Raw genomic sequence first — 27,663 nt, forward strand, 5'->3', positions numbered from 1 at the left:
GTTGGGATCTCCGTGCACTCCACGGTTAGAGAGCAGCGGAAGCGAGTTTCTATCACGGGTGCTCCGGAGGGGGGTTCACAGAGGCCCCTGGGGCTAGTTTGATGTTGTCAGGAAGATGGTGATCAGGCAGCTTGGAAGTGAGAAGGCAATGTCCTCCAATGGCTCTCTGGATTCTTCTCTCTTCTGTAGCCCTGTCACCCTGAAGAAGGCATGTTCCAGTCCAATCATCACTGGGGGAAATCACTAGAGTACTTAGATCAAGTTAATGTGAAGAGAGCATGACATCCTTTACACTTGAATTCAATCCAAGTGAACAGTGCGTGCTGTTCTCCATCCCTGCAGCTCCGTCTGTTCACAGGCACCGTCTTTAAGAGTGATCCACCCAGGTTCCACACCAGAGCCCAACACCTGCTCCTGCCATGTCTCCTTTCTTTTCAACTCCAGCAACACAACGGACATTTCCATTTCTATTACCCCTGAACAGCGTGTGAGGCGAAAGACAAACTTTCTCTATTCTCTTAGAGAAACATAGAAACACCTCTTTCAGGAAACAGAAAAGTCAAATCCCGAGGCAGAAACAAATACTAAAGGCGATGCAAGTGAAGATGCCCTCTCCTCAGGCATGTCTTCTTTGGACAACTTTTCCTGAACAGAGACACAGCTTTGACATTTAATGACATCCTTATAATCTCCTATGTTCTGTACTGTGAAATTAACATTTACATACAATAAGATCACCTCAAGAGGAAATAAAAGAGATTTTTCTAAAACGAAGTCTGAACATCATCACTATTTTGGAATCCTGGATTATTTTCTCCTTTACTCAAGCCCACGGAGCCATAAGGATTTTCTTCACTGCTTGCTTGATTTTTCCTGTTAAATAAAGTGAAGTCACCTTAATATTGTGATGTTAGAATGACACGGCCTCCCTTGGACTCCACTGGGCCCAGGCATCTTTTTTGTCTCAGCATCTTATCACCTGTATTCATTTGCATACCAGCCCCCTCTCAATGGACCATAGGCACCCAGAGTGCATCGGATTCACTTCTTTAGGCCCATGATTGGTCGGCACGATGGCTGGCAGAGCACAGGAGATTGGTTAGGGTATAAACTCTGGAGTCAGAGAGCAGAGGCCTCCGTGTCTCAGTTTGCCTATTTGGCAAATGATGGCAATCATGTGAAGTCAATGAAATAATGCTGGCAGAGTACTCACGGTACTTGGCATGTAATCCTCAATAAATATTGACCATTATTATTATTTTTAGGAACTCAGTGATCATTCAGCCAATCACTTCATTTTAAAAAGCTTCCCCACTAAATTATCAACTTCCAAAGTATAAAGATCAGGGTAGGCCTGCTTTGTAGTACAATAACCAGCTTTAGAAACCAAGCATATATCCTCATGTGTTACTGACTAGCCGTGCAAACTTGAGAAAGTTTCTTGGCCTCTCTGAATCTCAGTTTTATATATACATGAAGATAATTACATATTTACATCATACAGTCACTGAGAACACTAATGTAAGAAATACATGAGCACGGTTGACAGTCTTTTTGTACCTTCTATTAACATAGTGTGTAGCATGAAGGAGGGGCTTCCAAATAAGTTCTTTAGTGAATTAACTTTGGAATAGCGTCTCATGTGCAAGTTTTTAGTATGTAGAGGAGTGCTTGTTAAACTGTAATGTGTGCCCAAGTCTGCAGGTCTTACTAAAACAAAGATTCTGCTTCATTGGGTCTCCAAAAAACTGATCGTTTTTCAGAAATACTCATAGACTTAGAAAACAAACTTATGATTACCAAAGAGGAAAGGGCAGGGAGGGATAAATTAGGAGATTGTGATTAACATATATACACCACTGTATATAAAACAGATAATCGGGCTTCCCTGGTGGCGCAGTGGTTGAGAGTCTGCCTGCCGATGCAGGGGACACGGGTTCGTGCCCCGGTCCGGGAAGATCCCACATGCCGCGGAGCGGCTGGGCCCGTGAGCCATGGCCGCTGAGCCTGCGCGTCCGGAGCCTGTGCTCCGCAACGGGAGAGGCCACAACAGTGAGAGGCCCGCGTACGGCAAAAAAACAAAACAACAACAAAAAAACCCAGATAATCAACAAGGACCTACTGTGTAACACAGGGAACTCTATACTCTGTAATAACCTATATGGGAAAAGAATCTGAAAAAGAAGACATATATGTATAACTAAATCACTTTGCTGTACACCTAAAACTAACAGAACATTGTAAATCAACTATAATATAAAATAAAAATTTTTAAAAAGCCGATCGTTTTTGTTGGCTTTGGGAAGGGAACTTGGAAGCAAAGAGTGACAGAAGACTCTGTGTATCCTTTTGTACTTAAAAAATTTTAACTATATGAATGTATTCTAGTAAATGCCTATTTTAAAAAATGAAGTTACTTGGGAGAACAAATAATATAGTGAAGAAAATTGAGCAAAATAGACTAGTGCATGTAAAAGTTGAAGAACATGTTTAAACAGCCGAAAGTGTGCAAAGAGTTTTGTAAGGTGTATAAAATATGATTAACTTCAATTATATAAGCCCAACAAACGTAAATGACGTCTCAAGGTCAGAAAACAAATCTAGTGGCAGGGCAAGACTATACATCAGGTCTCTGGTGATTTAAATCCTCCATGAACTTGGATCTTCAACTCAAGAACAAATTAGAGGGTGCCTGACCCATCAACTGAGGGAACAGTAGGGCGTCTGTGCTATCAGAGGAGGGATGAAGAGGACTCGAGTGTAGCAGTTTGGAGCAAATCTCAGAGCTCATTCTCGAATGATTTCACAGTTCAAATCCATCACTAATCCAGCCTCTAAGGTCAGTTCTAGACCGAGGAGGACTCATCAGTAAGGATAACGCCCTGAGCCCACTCACTCCTGCTGGGCTTGGAGTGCCTCTTAGCGGTGGGGGCAATGATGCTGTGGGCCAGGCTGGAGTTTACCAGGGCACACCAGCCAACTCCAGGCTGGACATGTCCTGTATGGTGGGGCTCTGCTAGGGAGGCAAAGTGCTGATGAAATCTGGTAAATTTCTAGGGGATGCATAAGAATATGTAGCTGCGAAATTGTCCAAATAAGGAATTGGCTTGTACAACCTACCACTTACTGCAAAATTTCCAGTTAGTTTTCCCTAAACCTTTCTGTTTTAGGATAGATAAGTCTAAGAAAGGTCACTTACTTTCTTCGATCTCTGATGCCAGTGAAGATGAGCACAACAATACCAGTCACTACCACTCCCATCACGACCCCAAAGATAATCAGCCATACGGTGACAGGTGGCTCATGAGGGGGTGCCAGCGTCGGCTGAACCCCCAGAAACTCCAGGCTGCTGTCATCCAGGCGGAAAGCATCATTGATACGGCCCCGGGACATCCTATTCCCAAAAGCAAAACACTTAGGCAAAAGAAAACTGTGTGCAATTATTGACTCCTTACATCATAGTTCCCAAACGGATTTGATAAAGCTTATCCTAAAAATGTATACCTAAAAAAGCAATGAAATCAAAGTAAATAACCAGGTTCAGTGAAAGATTTGAGTTTTGACAATTATACATCCTTCCTATCTTGTAACCTAGATTAGGCTTGGAAACAGCTCCATTGGAAAATTAGGCTGCAAGTGTGGAAACGTGCAAATGGTTGGCATTTGTTCATTTGTGACTACTGCGTTGTAAAGGCAAAGTTAGCATGTTTGGTAAGAATTTCCCTTCTGTCAGGGTATGTCTACAATGATGTTATATCAAATAATGGAAAAGGACAACTGCATCCACCTCTTCTACAAATGAAACAGTCCCTCTACACAAGTCTTGACAGTTGTATTTTACAAATGAAAGGTGTTGACATCCAAAATTATCACTAAAAGGCAGCACTGGGGAGGAATACAGGGAAGGAGCCTTTGCCAAAAAAAAGGTGAAGATTATTTTTAAAACAAAAAACAGTGAAATGTTCAATATTCTAGATTGAAAACCAAAGTGTCTGGCATCACATCCTCCTGCCCTTGGGCATAGGGCAGGTCAGGAGGAGGTCAGAGTCCACCCAGAGAGAGAGAGAGAGAGAGAGAGAGAGAGAGAGGTCAAAGCAGCATTAGGCATGTCACCCCTGGCAACCTCTGCCTGAGAGTCTGGGCATTCTGGAAACAGGAAGTTTGAGGACCCCTGTAGCTTGCAGGAGGGCGGGGCTCCTTCATGATGATCTCAGCTGGCGCTTTTCCCCAGGACAAGTCACGTGGAGGCAGCCAGTGAGTCTCTGGGCGTGCTCCGGTTGTGAACCCCACTAAACCAGATTTTCTAGGCCCACTCTGCCCAGCAAGTCTTGTTTCTGCTTCCGAAGATGACCAGCAGCTCAAGAGTGCCACCTAGTGAGCACTTCCTGTAGCAGTGAGTAGCTGAAGCCTCTTTTTTTTTTTTTTTTTTAATGACAGGGGGAAACACCTACATCTCTCCATTATTCACTATTGCTGTTTTGGGAAACAGCTGAGGCAAATTGGGAAAACTGTCCCTTCTGAACACTCACCACCAATAGCAAGTCCCTCTTTTGGAATGGAGGCTAACCAGTGTCTAAGGAATCCTATCCTTGCCTACCTTGTTTCAGACTTTGGTTAGTTAAATGGATCCTACATCAAAGTCCCTACAGCAAATGATGGCGACACCTGCCCATGTGCCCTCTGCTCTTACCATTTTCCGGGTGTGCTGGCCAGGCTTCCTTCAGCCAGTATCTGCTGCCTTTTCCCAAGAGCATTCTCAGGCCACAAGATTCGGCCCTGCTTGCAGGCCAGCAATGCTGGGAAGTTAGTCTCCCCTGTAAGCAGTTCTCAACCAGTGACTGATGGGAGGTGGTGAATAAATAGCCCAGCTCTGATGGGACAATTGAGGGGCATATTCTATGCCGTCTCCCAGAATTCCCAGCAGAATGGAGCTCTAGCTGCCCACAGTGGTAACTTGCTCATAACGTGTCCTTTATTACCTTCCTTCCATCCTGTCTCCTGTCCACATTCCTCCATCCGTGTTTCTTGAGGTCACCTCCCAAATAAACTACTTACACTCAAATCCTTGTCTAAGGACCTGTATCTGGATAAACCCAATTAAGACAATCCCCTTGCTATGAGATTCTGGAATTAAAACCCAAGTTTTTAAGATGAGGAAAAACATGTAAATGACTCAGAAGAGTGCCTGGCACTGTATAAGCACACCAAATATTCGTTACTGTTGCTGCTGCATTGGGGAACCCCCTTGCCCTGCTCTCGTGCATTAGAAAGTAAAGTATCACCTGATGGCCTCTTCAACTTCAGTTCTAGGAATGACGTCAGACATATTTTTAGGTGAAGTGACAAAGAAGTTGAAGGAGATTCTTGGCTTCAAGTCACTCACCCACACGTCCTTCTCCCTGTGGAGAAACAAAAGAAACATCCTCCCTGGTGGCACAGAGGACACTGTAAAGAGAATGAAAACTTCTCCTGCTGGTGAAAAGGAGATGGGGGGAGGATCACAGGGTAAAGTAGGGAGACGTGGGGCAGGGCCCGTCATGGAAGGATGTAATTGTCCCAACAAGCTTAACAGTGCCCAAAGCACACGAACTCAACTACATAAGGTGTGACAGCAAGTCTTGGCGCTGTTAGTTCTGCCACCGTATAAGAACAACAGTTTGGGTTTTTTTTCCAATCATAGAAAAATTTCAAACTGAAAGCAGTAGCAGAATCAGCAAGGAATCGTTGGTGACCCAGACTCGTGCTAAACAACATGGCAGGCAGCAATGGCCCTGTTCCATGGACAGAGGTGGTGCGTTGGTATCTTTGAACCTTGCCCCTCCCAGCAAAAACCGTCATGTTACCCCCACCGTGAGGGTGATGAGCTGGGTTGACAGTACGATGTGACAAGACTCTGCTCTCACAGCTGCCAGACTGATCCTAATAAAACCCAAGGCAGATCACAGGGCTCAGAGCCTTCCTCGCCCGGAAGGAAAGCCAGTGGCCTTAGAACGGCTTGGGAGGCACACATGAACTTCTTCTCGCCTCCCCACCCACCCTGGCCCAGTCCCACCATGACCACATCTCCCACTGGTCTTCTATTAGCTCACTGTGCTCCAGCCACACTAGCCTCCTGGCTGCTCCTTCAACAGGTGAAGGATATTTGTCCCTCGGGATCTTTCCACTTGCTATTTTCCCAGCTGAAACATTTCCCCACACAGTCTGCACCCGTGACTCTCTTTCCTGTTTCAGCTATTTGCTCAAATATTAACAAGGCTTTCTCTGACCATTTTAGTTAAAATTGAACCCTACACACACACACACACACACACACACACACACACACACACCAGCACTCCCTAGCTCCTTTCCTGTTGAATTTTTCTCCCTAGCACTTATCACCATCGAATTCTACTACTTACATATTTACATATTTTGTCGACTGTCTATAACACACACACAAAACAGATACATTAGAATAGAAGCTCATGAATGAAAGCAGAGATTTCTGCCTTTTTTTTTTTTCAGTGCTGAGGGTGGATGAGAGCATTTGGGGAAACGAAGGGGAGAGGAAAAGAGGAGAGAGGAGGGAAGGGGGTGGAAAGGGAAGAGAGAGGAGAGGAGAGGGCCATTTAATAATAACAGTGCTCTTGTCACCTACGAGTCAAATAAGTCACAATCATCCCTAAATAGACTGGCCCAAATTCCAAGAGATCAAAGAGATTTAAAAGTTATTAGGAGGTTTTTCTTAATTTCATTTGAATAAAAGTTGAAGCATAATATTTTCTTAGACCCAAGAGTAAGGGAAATACTGATTGACAGCACAGCAAATCAACTCACCCAAAAGGAATGGTCTTGTTTCTGACTTTTGAAAAATACTCTCTCATGGCGTATGCAACAGACGACCGGAACAAGTACATTTCATTGTCATTCCATTCATACTGCAAATTCAAAACAAAAACATTGCTCAGTAGAGATCGTGGGGTACATTAAAACCTGATATTCTAAAAGCTTTTTTTTTTGGTCGCACCGTGCATCTTGTGGGATCTTGTGGGATCTGAGCTCCCCGACCAGGGAATGAATCCACGCCCTTGGCAGTGAGAGCGCGAAGTCCTAACCACTGGACCGCCAGGGATTTCCCCACAAGCGTTATTTTTAAATTGTCTAATATGCCAAAGATTCTTGCTCTGCGTGACGTCAGTAACCTCCAACTTGAGTGTGCATCAGCATCACCTGGAGGGCTTGTTAAACCACTGAATCCTGGGCCTGAGCCTCAGGGTTTCTAATTCAGAAGGTCTGGGAGGAGACCCAAGAAATCGCATCTCTAACAAGCTCCCAGATGGTGGGAGCTGGTCCCGCTGCCACGCTTTAAAAACCATGGCGTTCACTGGCCCTTTTAATTTAGTTTGATGCAAGCTGAAATAAACACCCGGAGGGAAGGTTTATAGATGGGAGTCATGTGAGCCATTGGTTTTGGTTAAAATGTCCATATACTGTAAACAAATATGCTGAGTTTTTACTATTTTTATAGTAAATTCTTGGATATGTGTAAGTGTAAAAAAAAGAAGAAACTTGAGGTTCAAAGGAAAAAATTTTTTTTGTAAACAAGGTAATTTGTTCTTGTGTTTCAGTGCTAAACCAATGGCTTGTGTATTTGCATCGTCCAGGAAAAACCTGTTGAAAGAGAAAAAAGCGTTCACTCTTTCCTCCAGTAGATGGCAGTAGAGATCATGAATAGCACGAAGTTTGCATCTCTCCCCCTTCTAGGAAAAACAATTACGAGATGATCATACTAAGTGAAGCAAGCCAGACAGAGAAAGACAAATATCATATGATATCGCTTATATGTGGAATCTAAAAGGATGATACAAATCAACTTATCTACAAAACAAAAACAGACTCACAGACGTAGAAAACAAACTTATGGTTACCAAAGGGGAAGTGGGGGAGGGATAAATTAGGAGATTGGGATTAACATACACACACTACTATATATAAAATAGATAACCAACAAGGACCTACTGTATAGCACAGGGAACTTTACTCAATATTTTGTAATAACCTATATGGGAAAAGAATCTGAAAAAAATATATGTGTATATGTATAACTGATTTACTTTGCTGTTCACCTGAAACTAACACATTGTAAATCAACTATACTTCAATTTTTAAAAATGTAATTACATTTTCAGAAGTAAATCTAAAATTTTAGCTGTTTAAAGAAAAGATTTCATTGTAAAGCAACTATACTCCAATAAAAATTAATTTAAAAAATAAATAAAATAAATTTTAAAAAGGATTTCAAAGGGTTGCTACATTGACCCCAGCTTGATATCACACAGCTGTTGGAAAAAGTTGCTTTAATAGTAATAATGATATTATTAATATTATTACTAATATTCTGGTTACTATTTCTATATTCAAAAAAAGCAAAGGCCAAGTTCTCAAATTAGTGTCAAAGATCCAGGTGGACTTTGCCATGAAATAGCTTGAACTGGGCCGTTATTCTGGCTAAAAGTATGGTTCTGGTCTCGTCAAAGCAGCCTCTCGCTCAGTGAATAGGCCTCAGAACGTTACACCATCAACCCCTCTGAAGACTACCGATCCCTCACTGCATGGAAAGAGAACATGGGGACACATGGCAAGAAAAAAGAAGATAATTGAAAAGGATCCTGACCTACCAGATACTTTAAATTATAATAATTAAATTTCATTAGTCCAAGGAAGAGCTAATAAAAATATGACAGAAAGAGAAATGATCCCAGAGATACTCAATGATTGTTAAGAAATAGGAACTTGAACTTTTAGAGTTTGGGAAGTGATGCACTTCCATTTTTATTATTTCTTTCTTAAACGTTCCTTTTTTACTCCTACTATGTTATTTATGTTTAAACGTCTTACTTATCTATGAAAGTTACACTACAACTACTGTGGAACCTTGGACAATATTTAACTTACCAGGAAAAGTAAGGGGGTAGAAATGCCATCTTTGGGTCTATCCAGTGCAAAGAACAATTTTCTGTAGCACCCTGGACTGTTTTACCCAATAGTGTCAGGCTGCCCTCTAATCCTGCAAAGCCTGCAGGATGCCACAAGCCCACCCACGCCTTTGATCCCCATCTGCCTGGGGCGACCCTCTCCTCTCCTCTTTCCCAATCAAAGCCACTACTGCTTCAAACTGGATAACCTGAGACAGGTGTTTAGGAGAAAGGAATAGCTGATCAAAGTAATTCACATGAAGGTGTAAGTAATCTGATTTTCTGTAAAACATTCTGTTGTCCTGAAATGCATCTCTACATCAGTGGTTCTCAAACCGTGCCGTAATCAGTCACCTGGGGAGCTTTGATGACTTGATGCCACACCACAGAGCAATTAAGTCAGAATCTCTGGGAGTGGGATTCAAGCACTGATATGTTTCAAAAATCCCAAATGACTCCAGTGTGCAGCCACGTTTGAGAAACTGTGTTCTAAATCAGAGCTTCCCAGTCTTTATTGTGTCTACAGACCCACTGGGGGGCTTGTTAAAATGCAGATTCCGATTAAGCAGGTCCAGGGCTGAGGTCTAAGATTAAAACAAGCTTCCAGGATATAGATGATTGACTAAGACAAAACAACGCAAAACTGCCTACAGTGCTTCTAAGAACAAAATTCTCTCAAAATATAACCATGTCCTCTTCCTCAAATACAAGTAATGGTGATTAGAGTGAATTGGGAGGGTGGGTATTTGATACTTAACATTGGATGTTTTCTCATTGATCTTCATAACACCTTCAAAGTCACAAGGAAAGAGGAGGCATAGCCAATCCAATAAGGAATGAATGTGTTACTAAAAAACCAAACAACCCCAAAGCCAAAGGGCAGAATCTAGAGCTTTTTAAGAGAACCATGTGTCCTCTCATCTTTTAGACCACACTGGAATGGGCTTGTTGTGCCCTATTTAAGGGAATACATTGAAAGTCATAGACGCACTGTGTAGAATACTCACAGCTTTTTCTCCAAGAGCTGATTTTAGGCTTATCCTCACTTTGATGCTTTGGTTAGAATCTGATTAAAGAGAAATAACAGACTGTTGTTACAGATGACAGATTGACCATATGTGTTTATTTCCTTCCTCTCCCAAGATCCCACTAAAGTGATAGTAAAGGAATTTTTTAAGGTATAAACACAATTTTGGAAAATGAGAAGTTATGGAGGAGTGGTAAGTGCTTTTGCAAGGGTCAGGAAGCCATGCCCTAATGTGTACACAGAGGCAGCACAGACCCCCAAAGTCCCACAGAATCCCGGAGGGGCTTGGGATTCAGGTACAGTAGCGGGTGAGAAAAAGATACTGGACAGAAAACAAGGGGAATGAAACTCAAGGTCTGGTTAAAGACACTTTGGGGAACAGTTGGTGTTCCTACCCCATGAGCTCTTGCTTAGAAAGTCACTTGGAGGCTGTGCAGCAAAACAAGAGGTAATTCACGAAAGAAGATATGGCATCCAGGAAGCAGTGGATTCAACCCAGGACAGCAGCAAAGGGATGACTCAGGATGAAAACTGTGGTCCACATTGAGACAGGAGGACTCTAAGTGGGAGTTCTTTAGGAAAAAATGAGACTGAAAAGAATAGATATGTTGGAATAGTTGAAAAAGATGAATGTGACGTACATAGCAAATTAGGCATACAAAAAAAATGAGGCAATAGAAACTCCAGGACAAACAAAAAACCACATAAGAAAGGATATAAAATAGTATATTACTTGGTTCTGCAAGCAAAATGATGCAAATATTGATAATTTCTCTATGAAAAATTATGTCAAACCTAATTGGGAGAATGAGAAAAGGAGGCAGAAGAGCAGGCAGAAGTGCATGCCTAAAAGTGAGTGACAGGGGAATGACAACATAAACAAACTGTTTAAAAATATGAAAGTAACTGCCAGAAAGGAGAGGCAATAGCATTAAAATTGTTAAAAGTATTTGTCTTTGACGAGCCGGATTCGAATACAGTGGGTTGGAGACCGTTAGACTCTTTTAAATATGGGGCTAGTAAAGCAGACTTGAAAAAGAGAGAGAGAGGTAGTTTTCACTGTGCCAGGTACATAGTAGCTGCTCAACAAATGTGTTTCCTCCCAGATAAAATGGCAGCTACCACCGTAGTACAGGGGCTAAGTAGAGGGAGAACATATTCAGCTGTGTCACAGTCCCATGAGACTGGGGCCAGAGAGGACTAGGGGAAGCAGAAAGTGGGCAGTTAGAAATGTGTCAACTCAATGTACTCACATGGAGTCCAGTCTGTTCTCCATCCCACAAATGAATTCCTGTTCTGCTCTTTCAGCCAGGTCAACAACGGCTCAAAGTAGTTGAGCAGTGGTTTTACGTCCATAGTCTTTACTCCCACAATACGTTCCAATGCTGAGGTCCAGGGTTCTGATTTTCCAAGGTGCAGCATTTGGCTACAAGAAAAAAGGGGAGGGTGGGTTCAGAGCCTTTTGAGGGCTTCCAGATGTACATCTACTTACATGTACAATCTATACTTTCTCCTCTTTGGCTTGACTAAGTTTGCTCCTGGCAAATAAGAAAAGAAGCCATGTTAACAGATGTATTCATCCTTCAATCTCTCTTCCCCTTCAGTTACTACAAAAAGAGCTCTGTAGTTATGACATGGAGAGAGGAGGTGGCCTGTCCAGCCATCACATGGTCCAGGTTCCTGTGTGACCACGAAACAAACATTTAATTTGTGGATGAGAACATTCTGAGGCCCCCAATTTTCTTTTTAGAGCAAAGAAATCAAATTCAAACCTAGGCGTGGAAATGAGTAACATTAAATAGGAATGAGAGGTTCAATATTTTGAAGCATCTCTTACAGCAGCCTCTGCCCAGCTTCGGTGGAATTCGAGATATCACATTTGTACAGGGGACCTTCATGTTTAGCTGTTTGACAAAGGGCTTCATGAAACTGGAATTGATAAATGGTCCTTGTGTAATATCTGTAAAAGAGATAAAGAAAAGAAGTTGTCCTGTGTTTAGTTTCTGTGCTAGAATCAAAGATTGGGGCATATATTTAAATGTTGAAGCCCTAGTCACCAAAGAAGTACCAGTTAAACCTCTTTTCCCTCCAGAAAGACCCAAACATGAACCCTACAGACTCATCATACTTGCATTCATGTATCAGCTGACAAAAAGGCAGTATTATTTTGTTAAATGTTAGCTCACATTTATATTGTGTTTTACAGATTTATAGCCCTTTCACATAAATGATGCCAATCGATACTTATGGCAGATCAACAATATTATTTCCACTTTACAAATAAAGAAACTGAGGCTCAGGGCTTAGCTGGTGGTCCAGTGGCTAAGGGTCTGTGCTCCCAATGCACGGGGCTCAGGTTCGATCCCTGGTCAGGGAACTAGATCCCGCATGCCGCAACTAAGAGTTCACATGCCGTAACTAAAGATCCCACATGCCACAACTAAAGAACCCACATGCCACAACTAAGACCCGGAGCAACCAAATAAGTAAATAAAAAAGAAAGAAAGAAACTGAGACTCAACAAATTCAAGATCTGGAGCTAAGAGGGGAAGAACATAGGTCTTAGGGCTTCAAGTTAAAAATGCTCTATTACAGATATTAGTCGTCCTGCCAATTCAAGATGGCAGAGTAGAAGGACATGTGCTCACTCCCTCTTGCGAGAGCACCGGAATCACAACTAACTGCTGAACAATCATCGACAGGAAGACACTGGAACTCACCAAAAAAGATACCCCACATCCGAAGACAAAGGAGAAGCCATAATGAGACAGTAGGAGGGGCGCTATCACAATAAAATCAAATCCTGTAACTGCTGAGTCGGTGACTCACAAACTGGAGAACACTTATACCACAGAAGTCCATCCACTGGAGTGAAGGTTCTGAGCCACACATCAGTCTTCCCAACCTGGGGCCCTGGTAACGGGAGGAGGAATTCCTAGAGAATCAGACTTTGAAGGCTAGCGGGATTTTGACAGGACTGGGGGAAACAGAGACTCCACTCTTGGAGGGCACACACAAAGTAGTGTGCACATCAGGACCCAGGGGAAGGAGCAGTGACCCCACAGGAGACTGAACCAGACCTACCTGCTAGTGTTGGAGGGTCTCCTGCAGAGGCAGGGGGTGGCTGTGGCTCAGCGTGAGGACAAGGACACTGGCAGCAGAAGTTCTGGGAAGTACTGCTTGGCGTAAGTCCTCCCAGAGGCCGCCATTAGCCCCACCAAAGAGCCCGGGTAGGCTCCAGTGTTGGGTCGCCTCAGGCCAAACCACCAACAGGGAAGGAACCCAGCCCCACCCATCAGCAGTCAAGAGGATTAAAGTTTTACTGAGCTCTGCCCACCAGAGCAACAGTCAGCTCTACCCACCACCAGTCCCTCACATCAGGAAACCTGCACAAGCCTCTTAGATAGCCTCATCCACCAGAGGGCAGACAGCAGAAGCAAGAAGAACGACAATCCTGCAGCCTGTGGAACAAAAACCACATTCACGGAAAGACAGACAAGATGAAAAGGCAGAGGGCTATGTACCAGATGAAGGAACAAGATAAAACCCCAGAAAAACAACTAAATGAAGTGGAGATAGGAAACCTTCCAGAAAAAGAATTCAGAATAATGATAGTGAAGATGATCCAGGACCTCGGAAAAAGAATGGAGGCAAAGATCCAGAAGATGCAAAAAATGTTTAACAAAGACCTAGAAGAATTAAAGAACAAACAAACAGAGATGAACAATACAATAACTGAAATGAAAACTACACTAGGAGGAATCAACAGCAGAATAACTGAGGCAGGAGAACAGATAAGTGACCTGGAAGACAGAATGGTGGAATTCACTGCTGCAGAACAGAATAAAGAAAAAAGAATGAAAAGAAATGAAGACAGCCTAAGAGACCTCTGGGACAACATTAAATGCAACAACACTTGCATTATAGAGGTCCCAGAAGGAGAAGAGAGAGAGAAAGGACCCGAAAAAATATTTGAAGAGATTATAGTTGAAAACTTCCCTAACATGGGAAAGGAAATAGCCACCCAAGTCCAGGAAGAGCAGAGAGTCCCAGGCAGGATAAACCCAAGGAGAAACATGCCGAGACAATAGTAATCAAAATTGACAAAAATTAAAGACAAACAAAAATTATTAAAAGCAACAAGGGAAAAATGACATACGTTTTTCCCTTGACAAGGGAACTCCCATAAGTTTAACAGCTGATTTCTCAACAGAAATTCTACAAGCCAGAAGGGAGTGGCATAATATATTTAAAGTGATGAAAGGGAAGAACCTACAACTAAGATTATTCTACTTGGCAATGATCTGATTCAGATTTGATGGAGAAATCAAAAGCTTTACAGACAAGCAAAAGCTAAGAGAATTCAGCACCACCAAACCAGCTCTACAACAAATGCTAAAGGAACTTCTCTAAGTGGGAAACACAGGAGAAGAAAAGGACCTACAAAAGCAAACCCAAAACACTTAAGAAAATGGTCATAGGAACATACATGTCGATAATTACCTTAAACGTGAATGGATTAAATGCTCCAACCAAAAGACACAGGCTTGCTGAATGGATACAAAAACAAGACCCATATATATGCTGTCTACAAGAGACCGACTTCAGACCTAGGGACACATTCAGACTGAAAGTGAGGGGATGGAAAAAGATATTCCATGCAAATGGAAATCAAAAGAAAGCTGGAGTAGCAATACTCATATCAGATAAAATAGACTTTAAAATAAAGAATGTTACAAGACACAAGGAAGGACACTACATTGATGATCAAGGGATCAATCCAAGAAGAAGATATAACAATTATAAATATATATGCACCCAACATAGGAGCACCTCAATACATAAGGCAACTGCTAACAGCTATAAAAGAGGAAATCGACAGTAACGCAATAATAGTGGGGGACTTTAATACCTCACTTACACCAATGGACAGATCATCCAAGATGAAAATAAATAAGGAAACACAAGCTTTAAATAACACAATAGACCAGATAGATTTAATTGATATTTATAGGACATTCCATCCAAAAACAGCAGATTACACTTTCTTCTCGTGTGCACGGAACATCCTCCAGGATACATCACATCTTGGGTCACAAATCAAGCCTCAGTAAATTTAAGAAAATTGAAATCATATCAAGCATCTTTTCTGACCACAATGCTATGAGATTAGAAATGAATTAAAGGGAAAAAAACGTAAAAAACACAAACACATGGAGGCTAAACAATACGTTACTAAATAACCAAGAGATCACTGAAGAAATCAAAGAAGAAATCAAAAAATACCTAGAGACAAATGACGATGAAAACACAACGACCCAAAACCTATGGGATGCAGCAAAAGCAGTTCTAAGAAGGAAGTTTATAGCTATACAAGCCTACCTCAAGAAACAAGAAAAATCTCAAATAAACAACCTAACCTTACACCTAAAGGAACTAGAGAAAGAAGAACAAACAAAACCCAAGTTAGCAGAAGGAAAGAAATCATAAAGATCAGAGCAGAAATAAATGAAATAGAAACAAAGAAAACAATAGCAAAGATCAATAAAACTAAAAGCTGGTTCTTTGAGAAGATAAACAAAATTGATGTGTATAAAATGGGTGACTAATAAGAACCTGCTGTATAAAAAAATAAAATAAAATTCAAAAAAACCCATATTAGTCACTCAAAATAAATAAATAAATAAATAAAAATACTCTATTACAATCACCCTGCACTCTGTCAGTAACAAGAAGACAAACAAAAATATATTTCTATTTCTCCCGAGGATACTATAAATTCCCTGATGGTGGGAGAAAAGATCTCATGTAAGTTTTATTTAACTCAATACATCATGTTGAGTTAAATCGAATTGAAACTGATCATCTATTTTGAGGATCTAAGGGGGAGGTGAATGGAGATAGAAAAAGAAATTAAAGTTGTCACTCTGTCCACAAATCCTAGAAGTGAAATAGAAGAAAACTGTCATTTACCGGATGAATGAGTAATCTTCAGCAACATGGAACAGACACGCGGGGTCACAGTATGTTTCATCATGGGGCAGAGGCTCCACCACCCCGACTATCTCTCGCCTTTGGGGAAAAAAGAAGATACGTTAGCTCTGGGTCACTCATCGTGAGAAAGTATGGATGGTGTCATTAGTGCAGTGTCATCAGCCAATGGCGTTTCTACTGAAATTAGTTGTCAGGTGAAATTGAAACAGTGTAAAGAATTACAGAATAAAGTGCATCATGTAGTCATCTCTTTATTTTTTAGATTCAGCCAGTCTACAGCACTGGAAAATAGCTGTACCTTCAAAATACTAATTTACTAAAGTGCATTGCGTGGCCAAAAACATACAGTGAAAGTCCTAATAATTCCTCTCCGGCACTACATTTTATGGGCTCCTCGTAGGCGGAATTTTCTAAAATTGAAATCTCACTGATTCTTCAAGGCTAGCTCAAATGTCCCCTCCTCTGTGAGGCCTGCCCCTGATCCCAACCACCTGCCAGCACAGTGAACCCTCCAGCTCCCTTGGCCTTCTCTAGCTCTGCCTCCTTTGCCATTTCTCTCTCCGTTTTATAATTATTCACATACAGCTCCTTCTTGCCCTGGAGACTTGCCCTAGCAGGCGGGGCTGTGTTTTGGTCATCTTTACAGTTCCAGTGTCAGACACGATGGCAATGCTAAGAAAAGACTTCACGTGGATTCACTGAATGCATAGAGTAATTAATGCATTAATGAATCATTTTAAGGGTCTGATTCCATGTACCTTTGGAAATAAACTAAAAGGGATCAAAAATTAATTTGATCAGAAAAAAAAAGGTAGGAAAACCATGTATTTGGCATTGTTTAAAGTGAATACATCCGTCCTTTCTCATTGTGGGATCATGATAGACATAATTTCAGTAATACTCAAATGCTAGCAACAGCTACTACAGATGCTGCCTCCTCCCTCCCAAGGAGGGTTTATGTCACCAGAGAGAATCTTGGCAGAAGAGTGGCACTGACTTCAACTTACGGATATGGGGCTGAATGTTATAATGGTAGATCTTCACCACAGAGAGGAAAAATAAAGAAAAATAATTGACAGGAGTCTGACTAATAGATGGTGAGGAGAAGCTTTCTTTCTTCTTTTCCTTCCTTCATTCGTTCATTCATTCATTCCTTCTTTCCTAACTTCCTTCCTTCCATCTTCTTCTGTAATACTTTCATCATTTATTTCATACTTGCATGTGCCAGGCACTGTGCAAGGCACTTGGGATACGGTGATGAATGAGGTAGCGCTGAAACTACTGAAAGGAATCGCCCTCTGTTGCCCAAATGCAGCAGGCTCTCACTAGCTTGGAATTCTCTCCCTTCCCCTCTACATACCCCTGGTTAAATCCCACATCTTTCTCAAAGCTGTTTGGATGCCTCTCCTCATCTGACCTATCAGCCAGGGTTTTGGATCCCCCCTTGGATGCTCATGGATGCCCACATTCTCCCATCACAACCCAACACGTTGCAGTGCTTTCATTTCCTGCATTCCTCCATAGACTAGAAGTTCTTTGAAGTCGAGGAGAACATCAGAAATGATCAGCATCGGATTCCCCAGTGCTTTACCTAAAATGTGGGGTAAATATTTTTGTTTCAAAGAATGGGCAAAAGCAAAAATAAAAATGAATAAATTGATCACTTCCGAAATAATATCACAGTTTAATGGGTGCCTCAATACTTAAGATAGAGCATGAGAAATTATGTCACTTGACCCTGCTGGGGGGTGGGGCAGAGCCAAGGAAACATTATCTGAGAAAGCTCCCAAATGGAGACTTAAAAAATAAAAAGGAGGCAGTTAATGTGTGTGTGTGTGTGTGTGTGTGTGTGTGTGTGTGTGTGTGTGGTATGTGATGGCATTTCCCTAGCCTGAATACACTTCTCTCTCATTTTCACATACTTAGCCCCACATCACTAGATTTCAAGATTTAGCCACTGAAATCCCAGTTATTCTGACTAGGAAGAATTCTCTGAGAACTCCAGTGCCAGTTGTCTTAGGTGGGTTCTCACCCAAACAGACCCTGAGATCAGGCCCTGGGATGTGATCCCAGGAAACACAGGCAAAGGAGTGAGGAAGTGAGACAGGAAAAGGAAAGCAGCCCCCAAAAGGTGTGTTATCAAGCAAGTCACCACAGTGGGTAACTGGAGCCTATTCCCACTGAGGAACTCTAGGATCCCACGTAGAGCACTCACCTCAGAATTCTCCCCGCTGAGGGCGAGGGAGCTGAAGTACTTATCCACCAATTCCCATCACACATAGTTCCTCAGTCTTTTCTCCATAGGAGGGTCCTAGTGACCAGAGGAAGCCCTCAGGCAATAAAATACAGATACTGGTACTAAGTATATGATGTCTGTGTGTGTATGTGAGTGTGTGGACACAGGCCAACCAAATGCTTTTAAATAAACAGCAAACTCATGAGGAAACATTTTACTGATTGCATATTCATTGACTTACTTCATCTCCCACCACTTTTGCATCCACTGCTCTTTGGGTATTTCACCCTTAAAGACCATCCACCTCCACTTTTCTAACATGTAGGTAAACGGTAGAGTTCCAACAATAGTAAGTGCTTGTTTGAGCAGGAAGTTTATTTCTGTTGCTGAAAATAAAATGGGAAAGGATAAACATTAAGATGAGGGTGACAGCGGACGTTTTGTATTAGATAATTTCCTAACCTCAAGATATTATTCCTCAAGATATACTTACTGTAAGGATGATCACATGAGAAATATTGACAGTGGACATAATAATATGTATATATTCGTTTTCTCAGCTGAGGGATTTGGAGTAGGGTGAAGCCTTGGATAGATCAGGTTAAATAAATCTACAAGGAACCCCTAATCCTTTTTCTTTATTAGTTTCCGTTGCCTTCCTTAAGTACTTCTTATCAGAGCTAATTAGGGGTATTTTATCTACTTTCCTAGTCATACTGTTTATCTTTTTTGGTTTATTTATTTATTTATTTATTTTTGGCTGTGTTGGCTCTTCTTTGCTGCATGCAGGCTTTCTCTAGTTGCAGTGAGCGGGGGCTACTCTTCATTGCGGTGCGCGGGCTTCTCATCGCGGTGGCTTCTCTTTGCCGTGGAGCACGGGCTCTAGGCACGCAGGCTTCAGTAGTTGTGGCTCACAGGCTCCAGTAGTTGTGGCTCACGGGCTCTAGAGTGCAGGCTCAGTAGTTGTGGCACATGGGCTTCGTTGCTCTGCGGCATGTGGGACCCTCCCGGACCAGGGCTCGAACCCATGTCCCCTGCACTGGCAGGCGGATTCCCAACCACTGTGCCACCAGGGAAGCCCCACACTGTTTATTGTTGCAAGCTCCATGAAGGCAGTGACTGTCAATTCTCATTCAAGACTGTATACCTAGCCTGGTGTCTGCTACATGATGTCCTCTGTGAGTCTTTGCTAAATAAACAAATATTAAACAGATGTGGCCAAAAGCCAGTAAACCAGGGAAGGGAAAAAACAACAAAAACGAGCCTCCCTAGAGGAAACCATCCACTGGATGACCAGAAGTACAATGTACTTTAAATTTACTGACATCTTCCTTACCTGAGTTTAAAATGCTTTAACAAATTATGTTATTTCATTTATCCTTTATTAGTGATGTAAAAAGGCAGTGGAGCTCATATCTAGTGCGTAAATGAAGCTCACTGGAATGTAAGCAGAGGGATATTATCTACTTGGCACACCAATGTATTTAGTGTCTTTTAAAATGCTTTACACATAGTAAGTGCTCAATAAATATTTTTGGAAGAAGAAAGGAAGAGAGGGAGAAGGAGAGAGAGAGAGAGAGAGAAGGAATGAAGGACCTTATTTTGTTTAGCATCATTCATAGATCAGGGCCAGAGCCAAGGAAAGAAGCAGGAGTTTTTCAAATCAGTGGTTTAACCATGCCTAGTACTGTCTTAGTGATTCAACCATCTTTGACTGCTGTCAAGGAATATTAAAAAATGATAAAACTAATAATGGTCTGTTAATTGACTTGAGAATGATACTTTAAAATTAGGAAACAGGTGTAGTTACTGTGAACCCCCTTTCCTCTGTTGCTCCCTTCATGGGAGGATGCTGCTACTTGTCTATCATCCACTGGGTCTGTGCTCACAGTAAATTTTTCAGACATGATGATGGCTTTACACTGACCTACTCCCAGGTCCTTGTGAGATGATCAAGGTCTGGAGCCAGAAGTCGAGGCAAAGCGAATTGCCCACACAAGGATGGAGCTCATGACCTGGACCTCATCGACTAAATGTACTAGTAGGCAGAGCTGAAGTTTATGTCCCAAATTGCTAAAATGAGGGGAGAGAAATACATAGGAAAGAAGAACATATTGGCCCTAAGTGTCCTCCTTTTACAAGAAAAAATCCTCACAGAAAAATCTGGATCTCGTGAATATCGGTTGTGTTCCATCAAGTCCAACCCATCCAAAGAGAAACAGGCTGCCTCGGGCAAAGATGCTGAAGGATGGCCTGAATCTGAGGGGATGTTACGGGGCAAATTCATGCTTCGGCCACATGAACAAAACGTTTCAGTCTCCTCCAATCTTGATATTCCACCACCTGTTCCTTAAGAACTCCCAAATTTCAAGTTACACTTTGCTTTGAATAATATTATGGGAAAAGTTATAGATTAGGGCTCTGCTTCCGGTTCTGCCATGTTGCTTCTTGACCTTGGGTTAATTATTGTCCCTCTCATGTCTTCAGTTTGCTTCCTCTGCAAAATGGTTGTTAGAATCTGTTCCAGCTCCACTGTTTTGGTTTTTACCTAGAACCAGGGGATTCAGTCAGAACTCTGACACTAATTAGCTGGGTAACCTTGGATAAGCCATTTCAGTTCTGTGGGCCTGTTTTAGCATCCTTTTAAAAAGCTTCTGTTAGATGGTTCTTAGAGTCCCAAGACCATTCACTTAGTTACCTCTCTTATGCCCTTTTCAAAGATACAAAACCAGAAGCTGGCATATTATACTATATACTTAAAATTTTTTTAACCAGTAGCAATTTCCAGTTACCCATAAATAACTTATATTTTACATGGCAAAAATTAAATATATCCTATGCATGACAATAAATACCTTTGCCCATGTCAGACTAAAGAATACCCAAAACAGGCCATGAAAACATGTCCATACCACTGTCTTCATAAAAATCAGGGGGCAGAAGACCAAGGGCTTTCAGATAGTGAGGTGTAGCTGCAGAAAGTGACATGATTTCCCCAACAGCTTCATGGAAACCTTCATTAGCTCCATTTCTGAACAGGTAGGGCTGTGTGGCATACGCCATGTCATACTGGATGTGCCCCATCTCGTGATGGGCTGTCAGGAAGTCATCCATCGTCACCTTTGTGCACATTTTGATCCTGAACAAAAATGGGCAAGATTAAAATGAATCTCATTGAATTTCATTTAATCATCACAATGGAGTTATATGGGATTTCCATAGCATTCACCTTTCCAAGACTTATTCACCAATGATTCTTGAGGACCTATCTTGTACGTCCTAGAAACTGTACTAGGTGCTCAATATAAAGTGATGGGCAGGGCTGAATCTTGTCCTCCTGATCACAGACTAACAGAAAGGAAGATAAACAGAGTCGTCTACTACAAAAACTCTGAGGCAAGTACTCTACAAGTGATCAGTAGACATGGCCTTGGGCACAACAATGAGTATATGGAGGCATAGTCTTCTGGAAGCCCCCAGGAAGGGCATAACTCAGGATGCAATGAGCAAGCTGGACCTTGATCAACATGCAGGGCTTTGCCAGGCAAATGGCAGGGAGGGACAAGAGACTGACATTCCTAGAAGCGCTCAGTGAGGATGGCTTGAGAAAAGAATGTGGCATTCAGGACACAGCCAGCAGTCTGGTACAGCCAGGACATAGTATTGGTAGGAGAAAGGGCTAGAAATTGATACTTGGGAATCATTAGCATGTAAGTCAGGGAGTGGATGTGATGGCCCATGAAGCTGTGTAGGATGGCAAGAAAAGAGGGCCAAGGACAAAGCCCCAGGAGGTCCCAGGATGTACAGGGTGGAGAGAGGAAAAGGAGACAGAGAGGGAAGTCAAAGAAGTCCAGAAGGAATGACGATGCAGACATCAGTGAACAAGAGCACTTCAAAGACAACTCCTCAACACGGCCCCATGCTGTTGTGGCCCAATGGTATGAGGATGGCATTTGGCAATTAGGTGCTGGTCCTTTTCAACTTGGCAAGAGCAATTTCATGCAGATGAGTGTAGGGGTCATATTTCAGTAGGTTCAGTCGTCTTCCCACCACTCTGAGCACCACGTCATCCCCCTGACAAATACCCTTTAAGGACTCCCGCTGCTCAGGGATAAACTCAACCTCCTTTGCACACCCCAATATGACCTCCTTCTCTAACTTGGTTTTTCTCTATACTCTTTCGGCACAATTATAAGAATAGCTATTATATAGTTACTATCTACCGTGTGTAAGATCCTGTGCTAGGAAGCTCACATACACTTACTCATTTTTCAGCTTCACCCTAGTACTGGAGTCAGTGAGCTATGGCCTGCAGCTGGCTACCTGCTGTGATAGATCAGGCTTTACTGGGGCACAGCCCTAACCATTCGTTTCTGTATTATCTATGGCTGCTTTCATGCCACAAGGGCAGAGATGAGTAGTTGCAACAGAGACCTGCAAAGCCTAAAGAAACTATTTACTATCTGACCTTTTATAGGAAAGGACTGCCAACCCCTACTCTAGCGCATGCGGCTGGGGCCCTGCCTAGATCTGCTTTACCAGAAAGGTCCACCCATCTCCCAGTTGTCTGAGTCCTGGCTGTTGGCCAACAGCTGCTTCCTTCTTTAATGTTTTTTGGCTAAATGGGAGGTGCCTCAACCAGGAGGTTATATGGCCCCATACTCTGGGGCAGTCCACAGCCAATGACTGAGTAATATGGGGTACAAAGGGCCAGTCCTCTTGTCTCAAGATGTGACCGACTCTGTGGTACAAATCATGCTCCAGAGAGCCCCGTGGGATCAGGCTGAGGCCAAGTCTCTAGCAGAGACCACCTCCTTACTTAACTCTTTCCCCTGCCCCATCCTGCTTCCCTCACTCCCCTTTGCCTGCAAGCTCTCCCTCGGTGAAACACGTGTACAAGAATCTCCATCTCAAGCCAGGGAACCCAACCTAAGACACTCACAAACCTGCCAACTGGGAATTACGATTCCACTTTATAGATAAAGAAACTGAAACCCAAGAAGGTTAAATACCTTGCCCAAGGATGCCTATTCATTAAGTGACACAGCTGGGGTTAGAAAGCCTGTGCTCATTCTGCCATTTCACACAGACCCTCCTTCACACGCCCTTTATTCTAGCCTAACCTGCTGACTCCAGTACACAACACTGGTCCTGCCTCTCTGCATCTGATACTGCTATTCTCCCAGCCCCGTGTCCCTCCCAGCTCTGTCTGTCCAAACCCTTCTTGTCTTCCAAGCCCAACTCAAATGCCACCTGAAGAGCCCTGTCTGAGCCAAACCCCTATTCCAGGTGTGGTCACTTATCTTCCAATTCCCATGGAGTGTTCTCTGTGTTTCTCTTAATGACACATACCAGCTTATCTATTCACCTGTCCTAGCTCACTCAGAAGAGGGAAACGGAGGTGGGGATCAATGCCTGACTCACATACCCATCTTCCATAAATCTTGCACCAACCCTTTCCTAATGGGGTCACCACCATACCCATGACCATGCAACTCTAATGGGTGCATATCATCTCAGATGAAGCAAACTGTCTAAAGGTTCAAGTTAGGGCCTGCTGACAATCCCCTTTTCCTTGGAAAGCCCAGATGTGCTCTCATGGGCTCCCAGCCTTCGTTCAAGAAGAATTCATTCATCTCTTCTGTGCTCAGAGAAGCAGAGAAGGAATCCAAATTCATCCTCATCCCTCCATTGTCTCCCATTTTAGTATCAGCTGTGTACACATCAGCCTCACTACCTGAAGTCACCCTTCCCCAGGTCCCATGCTGTGGGGTGGCAGACCACTTTCCGGCCATCGCCTGGCTCAGTTAGCATGGAGTTATCCCAGAATCCTTGAGTCATATTAGGAAGGCCAATAGACACAAAGAACTTCTCAGCCTCCTTGAATATCCTCTTTGCATCCCAGGACTGGAAGAAAAAAAAACAAAAAAATACCCAGCATTTAATTCTAGCATTAAAATCACGGCATTCTTTCTGTTGGATGTGTACAAAGGCATAACTGTTCTGGAAGGCAATTTGGCAACATGTATGGACAGCTTTCACAGCGTTTATACTCTTTGTCTCAGTAATCCTGTCTTTAGGGAACTAACCTAGGAAATTCTCAGAAATTAGGTCGAAGAATTATGTTTAAAATGATTTTTATTATTAATTTTCAATTGAAATAATTTGATATATTGTGTAAGTTTAAGGTGTACAACGTGTAAAATGATTTTCTTTTTTTTTTTGCAGTACGCAGGCCTCTCACTGTTGTGGCCTCTCGCGTTGCGGAGCACAGGCTCCGGACGCGCAGGCTCAGCGGCCATGGCTCGGGCCCAGCCGCTCCGCGGCATGTGGGATCTTCCCGGACTGGGGCACGAACCCGTGTCCCCTGCATCGGCAGGCGGACTCTCAACCACTGCGCCACCAGGGAAGCCCTAAAATGATTTTTAATAGAGGGAAAAGTGGAAACAACCACCAGAATGGTTAAATGAATAATGATGCCTTTGTGGAATGGAAAATCTAAATAAATTAGATTTATAAAGAATTTTTATTGATATTTTTAATAATTTAATAGTGAAAAAGTAAAATATATAAACCACTTATATGGTATAATCTTAATGAGAAAATACATTAAAATGTTAACAGTAGACGGGGTGAGAACATGTGTGAAGTTTTTTGTCTTTATTCTTTATGTTCCAAGTATAAACACAAACGATAATGACCTTCTCTTTGCTAAAAACTGTTCAACTCAAGACAACATCCCTTGATTGATCTCCTTCGATGGGCAAGGCCCTGGCATTAGGCTCATTAGAAGACACAAACAATAAAGCAGACATGAAGTTGCGTGATTTTGGAAACAAAAAGGCCCACATGTGACCCAGCAGCCGAAGGGTAGGGGGTGCCTTGGCTTCATAGTCTGTATGGGAATCTAAACTTTCAGAATGTTCTGGAACTGGAGAGGGGCAGCAGAAGGTGTCTGCGATTCAGCAAACTCTTCTGGGAACCAGTGTCTCTGGAGCTGACCAAGACTTCTTTGGACATAAGGCCCATATCAGTCAAACTAAGTTTGTATAATGGGCAGATATTTAATGAATCACGTTTTAGTGACACAGAAAACTTCCTTTCATCTTAAAGACCAGTCAAGTTTGTTTTTTCTGCTATGTCAGCCTTGGGGATATGCAACTGGATATAGCAGACACTATGGATATTTTCTTTGACCTTTAAAGGCTTAATGTCAGTCAATATTGCTATTGGTGAGTATGGCATTCTTAAGGAGAATGAACATATACTAAAACAGCGTAGACGGGCAAGCACAATTAACATCTGCTGAATGAAGAATGAATGGATAGAAAACCAGGCTGGAAATATTAGAAGTTCTCAGTTCCAACCTTAGTTGTCACTGACTGTCTTTGTGACTTTGAACAAATCATTTACCCAAGCCTCAGTTTCCTCACCTACAACATGGAACTATCACAATACCTGTCCTGGCAGTCCCATAGGTTTGTCGTAAACATAACATTAGGAGAGATGGTGGGTGTGAAAACACCGTAGATAGGCTACGGAGCTACATAAAGATGGGCCTCTGCTGCTGCTCAACTGCAAAGTGGGGCTACAACGGCTGCAGGAGTTTAGGGGCCCTTGCAGCTTCACGTTTTCATTCTGCTATGGACTTTTCCCAGGAGTATGTTACGTAGGTGAAGATGTTCATTGCATTGCTGCTTACAGATTTAAAACTGTTAACAAGCAGTGCATAAATAGCAAACCATGGTGCAACCATCTGAAGAAATTTTACACAGCCAGTAGATGTATGATTATGGCTCCTACCCAGAAATGTAGGCTATTAGCTGAATAAAGAAAAATACACAATTATAACTATAATATTATTTAATCAATGGAAGGGAACATAGAGAATTTAAACAATTATACCAAGATGGTAAAACAAGTTTATTTAAAAACTATTTTAGACTCTTGTAATATTTTTAACAATAATGATTTTTAATATGCAAAAATCTTCTAATGATATCCTTTTTTTACTATTCAGAGATTACTGACTACTTAGCAATGACTATATTTTTTTAACATCTTTATTGGAGTATAATTGCTTTACAATGTTGAATTCGTTTCTGCTGTATAACAAAGTGAATCAGTTATACATATACATATATCCCCATATCCCCTCCCTCTTGTCTCCCTCCCTCCCACCCTCCCTATCCCACCGCTCTAGGTGGACACAAAGCACCGAGCTGATCTCCCTGTGCTATGTGGCTGCTTCCCACTAGCTATCTATTTTACATTTGGTAGTGTATATATGTCCATGCCTCTCTCTCACTTCATCCCAGCTTACCCTTCCCCCTCCCCATGTCTGCAAGCCCATTCTCTACGTCTGCGTCTTTATCCCTGTCCTGCCTCTAGGTTCCTCAGAACCACTTTTTGTTTTTAGATTCCATATATATGTGTTAGCTTACCGTATTTGTTTTTCTCTTTCTGACTTACTTCACTCTGTATAACAGACTCTAGGTCCACCGCAATGACTAACTTTAGAAAGAGTTATGGCAACCAGTTGATAATTCCACATCTTATTGCTTAATGGAAAACTCAGGTCATCTCTACTTTTAATATCTCTCAGCAAGATCAATACCATACTTATTGAAGGTACTTGATGTCACTGACATTGTAAACTACTTTTCCATGAAAAGACAGCTACATAAGAAATAAATTTAAATTAGCTTGAACATTTTCTCATTTACATGTTTTCATAAGACAAGAAGAGAAGGATGGCATAAAAAGAAATGAGGTTGAGGATTTAGATTTGGTTTTCAAGGTGTCTTCTTCCTACCTGGTTCTGCATTTCTTTGGTAACATCTATGCTCGGTCTCTCTCCAAAGGGGACTGTCAAAGGGTACAGATTTGTCCAAAATCTCCCCCACATATCACCTATTTAAAAAAAAGATTTCGTTAATACATGACAAGGACAACAGAAGTATAGACCTGATTTTACATAGTGCATGAGGTGGGATTGGTAAACAGGACACAGAGTATTCTAGATTTAATCTAGTTTCTGTGCTGCCTTTTCACTACCTCTTTTCTTCTTCCCTTATTTTATATTTTCAACATTCCCTTCTTTTTCTACCACCTCTAAAAGGTTAAAATGGCAGGAGATGATGTGGCTAGACAAAGCTTGTTAGGGAATCATCCCTGTTTCTCACATTTCAAATTACAATTCAAAGCACAATGTATTAAATATACAGGACATCACAGCTACTATAGATTAGAAATAGATTTATATAGTCCCTCATCCATGGGACAAAATACTACAAACTAGACTATTAGTAATCTATGATATTGGATTCAAGAGAAGATCATATAGACAGACTTGTGGTTGCCAAGGGGGATGGAGGGGGAGGCAGGGATGGATTGGGAGTTTGGGGTTAGCAAATACAAACTATTATATATAGAATGGATAAACAACA

The 27,663-nt window shown here is 42.1% G+C and overlaps 1 protein-coding gene across 1 annotated transcript; it reads right to left on the reverse strand.

The window, feature by feature from the left end:
* Positions 1 to 27,095, reverse strand: ACE2 (angiotensin converting enzyme 2). Its single transcript, XM_082864315.1, has 12 exons — positions 27,030 to 27,095; positions 23,952 to 24,121; positions 21,127 to 21,353; positions 18,456 to 18,600; positions 15,958 to 16,056; positions 11,822 to 11,944; positions 11,238 to 11,410; positions 9,965 to 10,023; positions 6,820 to 6,920; positions 5,283 to 5,399; positions 3,200 to 3,394; positions 1 to 873 (listed from the first exon to the last, which is right to left on the reverse strand). The coding sequence occupies exons 1-12, from the start codon at positions 27,039 to 27,041 to the stop codon at positions 765 to 767; spliced, it is 1,530 nt and encodes a 509-aa protein (XP_082720441.1). The 5' UTR covers positions 27,042 to 27,095; the 3' UTR covers positions 1 to 764.
* Positions 27,096 to 27,663: the final 568 nt, after the last annotated feature.

The sequence above is a fragment of the Leucopleurus acutus genome (assembly GCF_964270905.1).
Source record: "Leucopleurus acutus genome assembly, chromosome: X".
Lineage (NCBI taxonomy): Eukaryota > Metazoa > Chordata > Mammalia > Artiodactyla > Delphinidae > Leucopleurus > Leucopleurus acutus.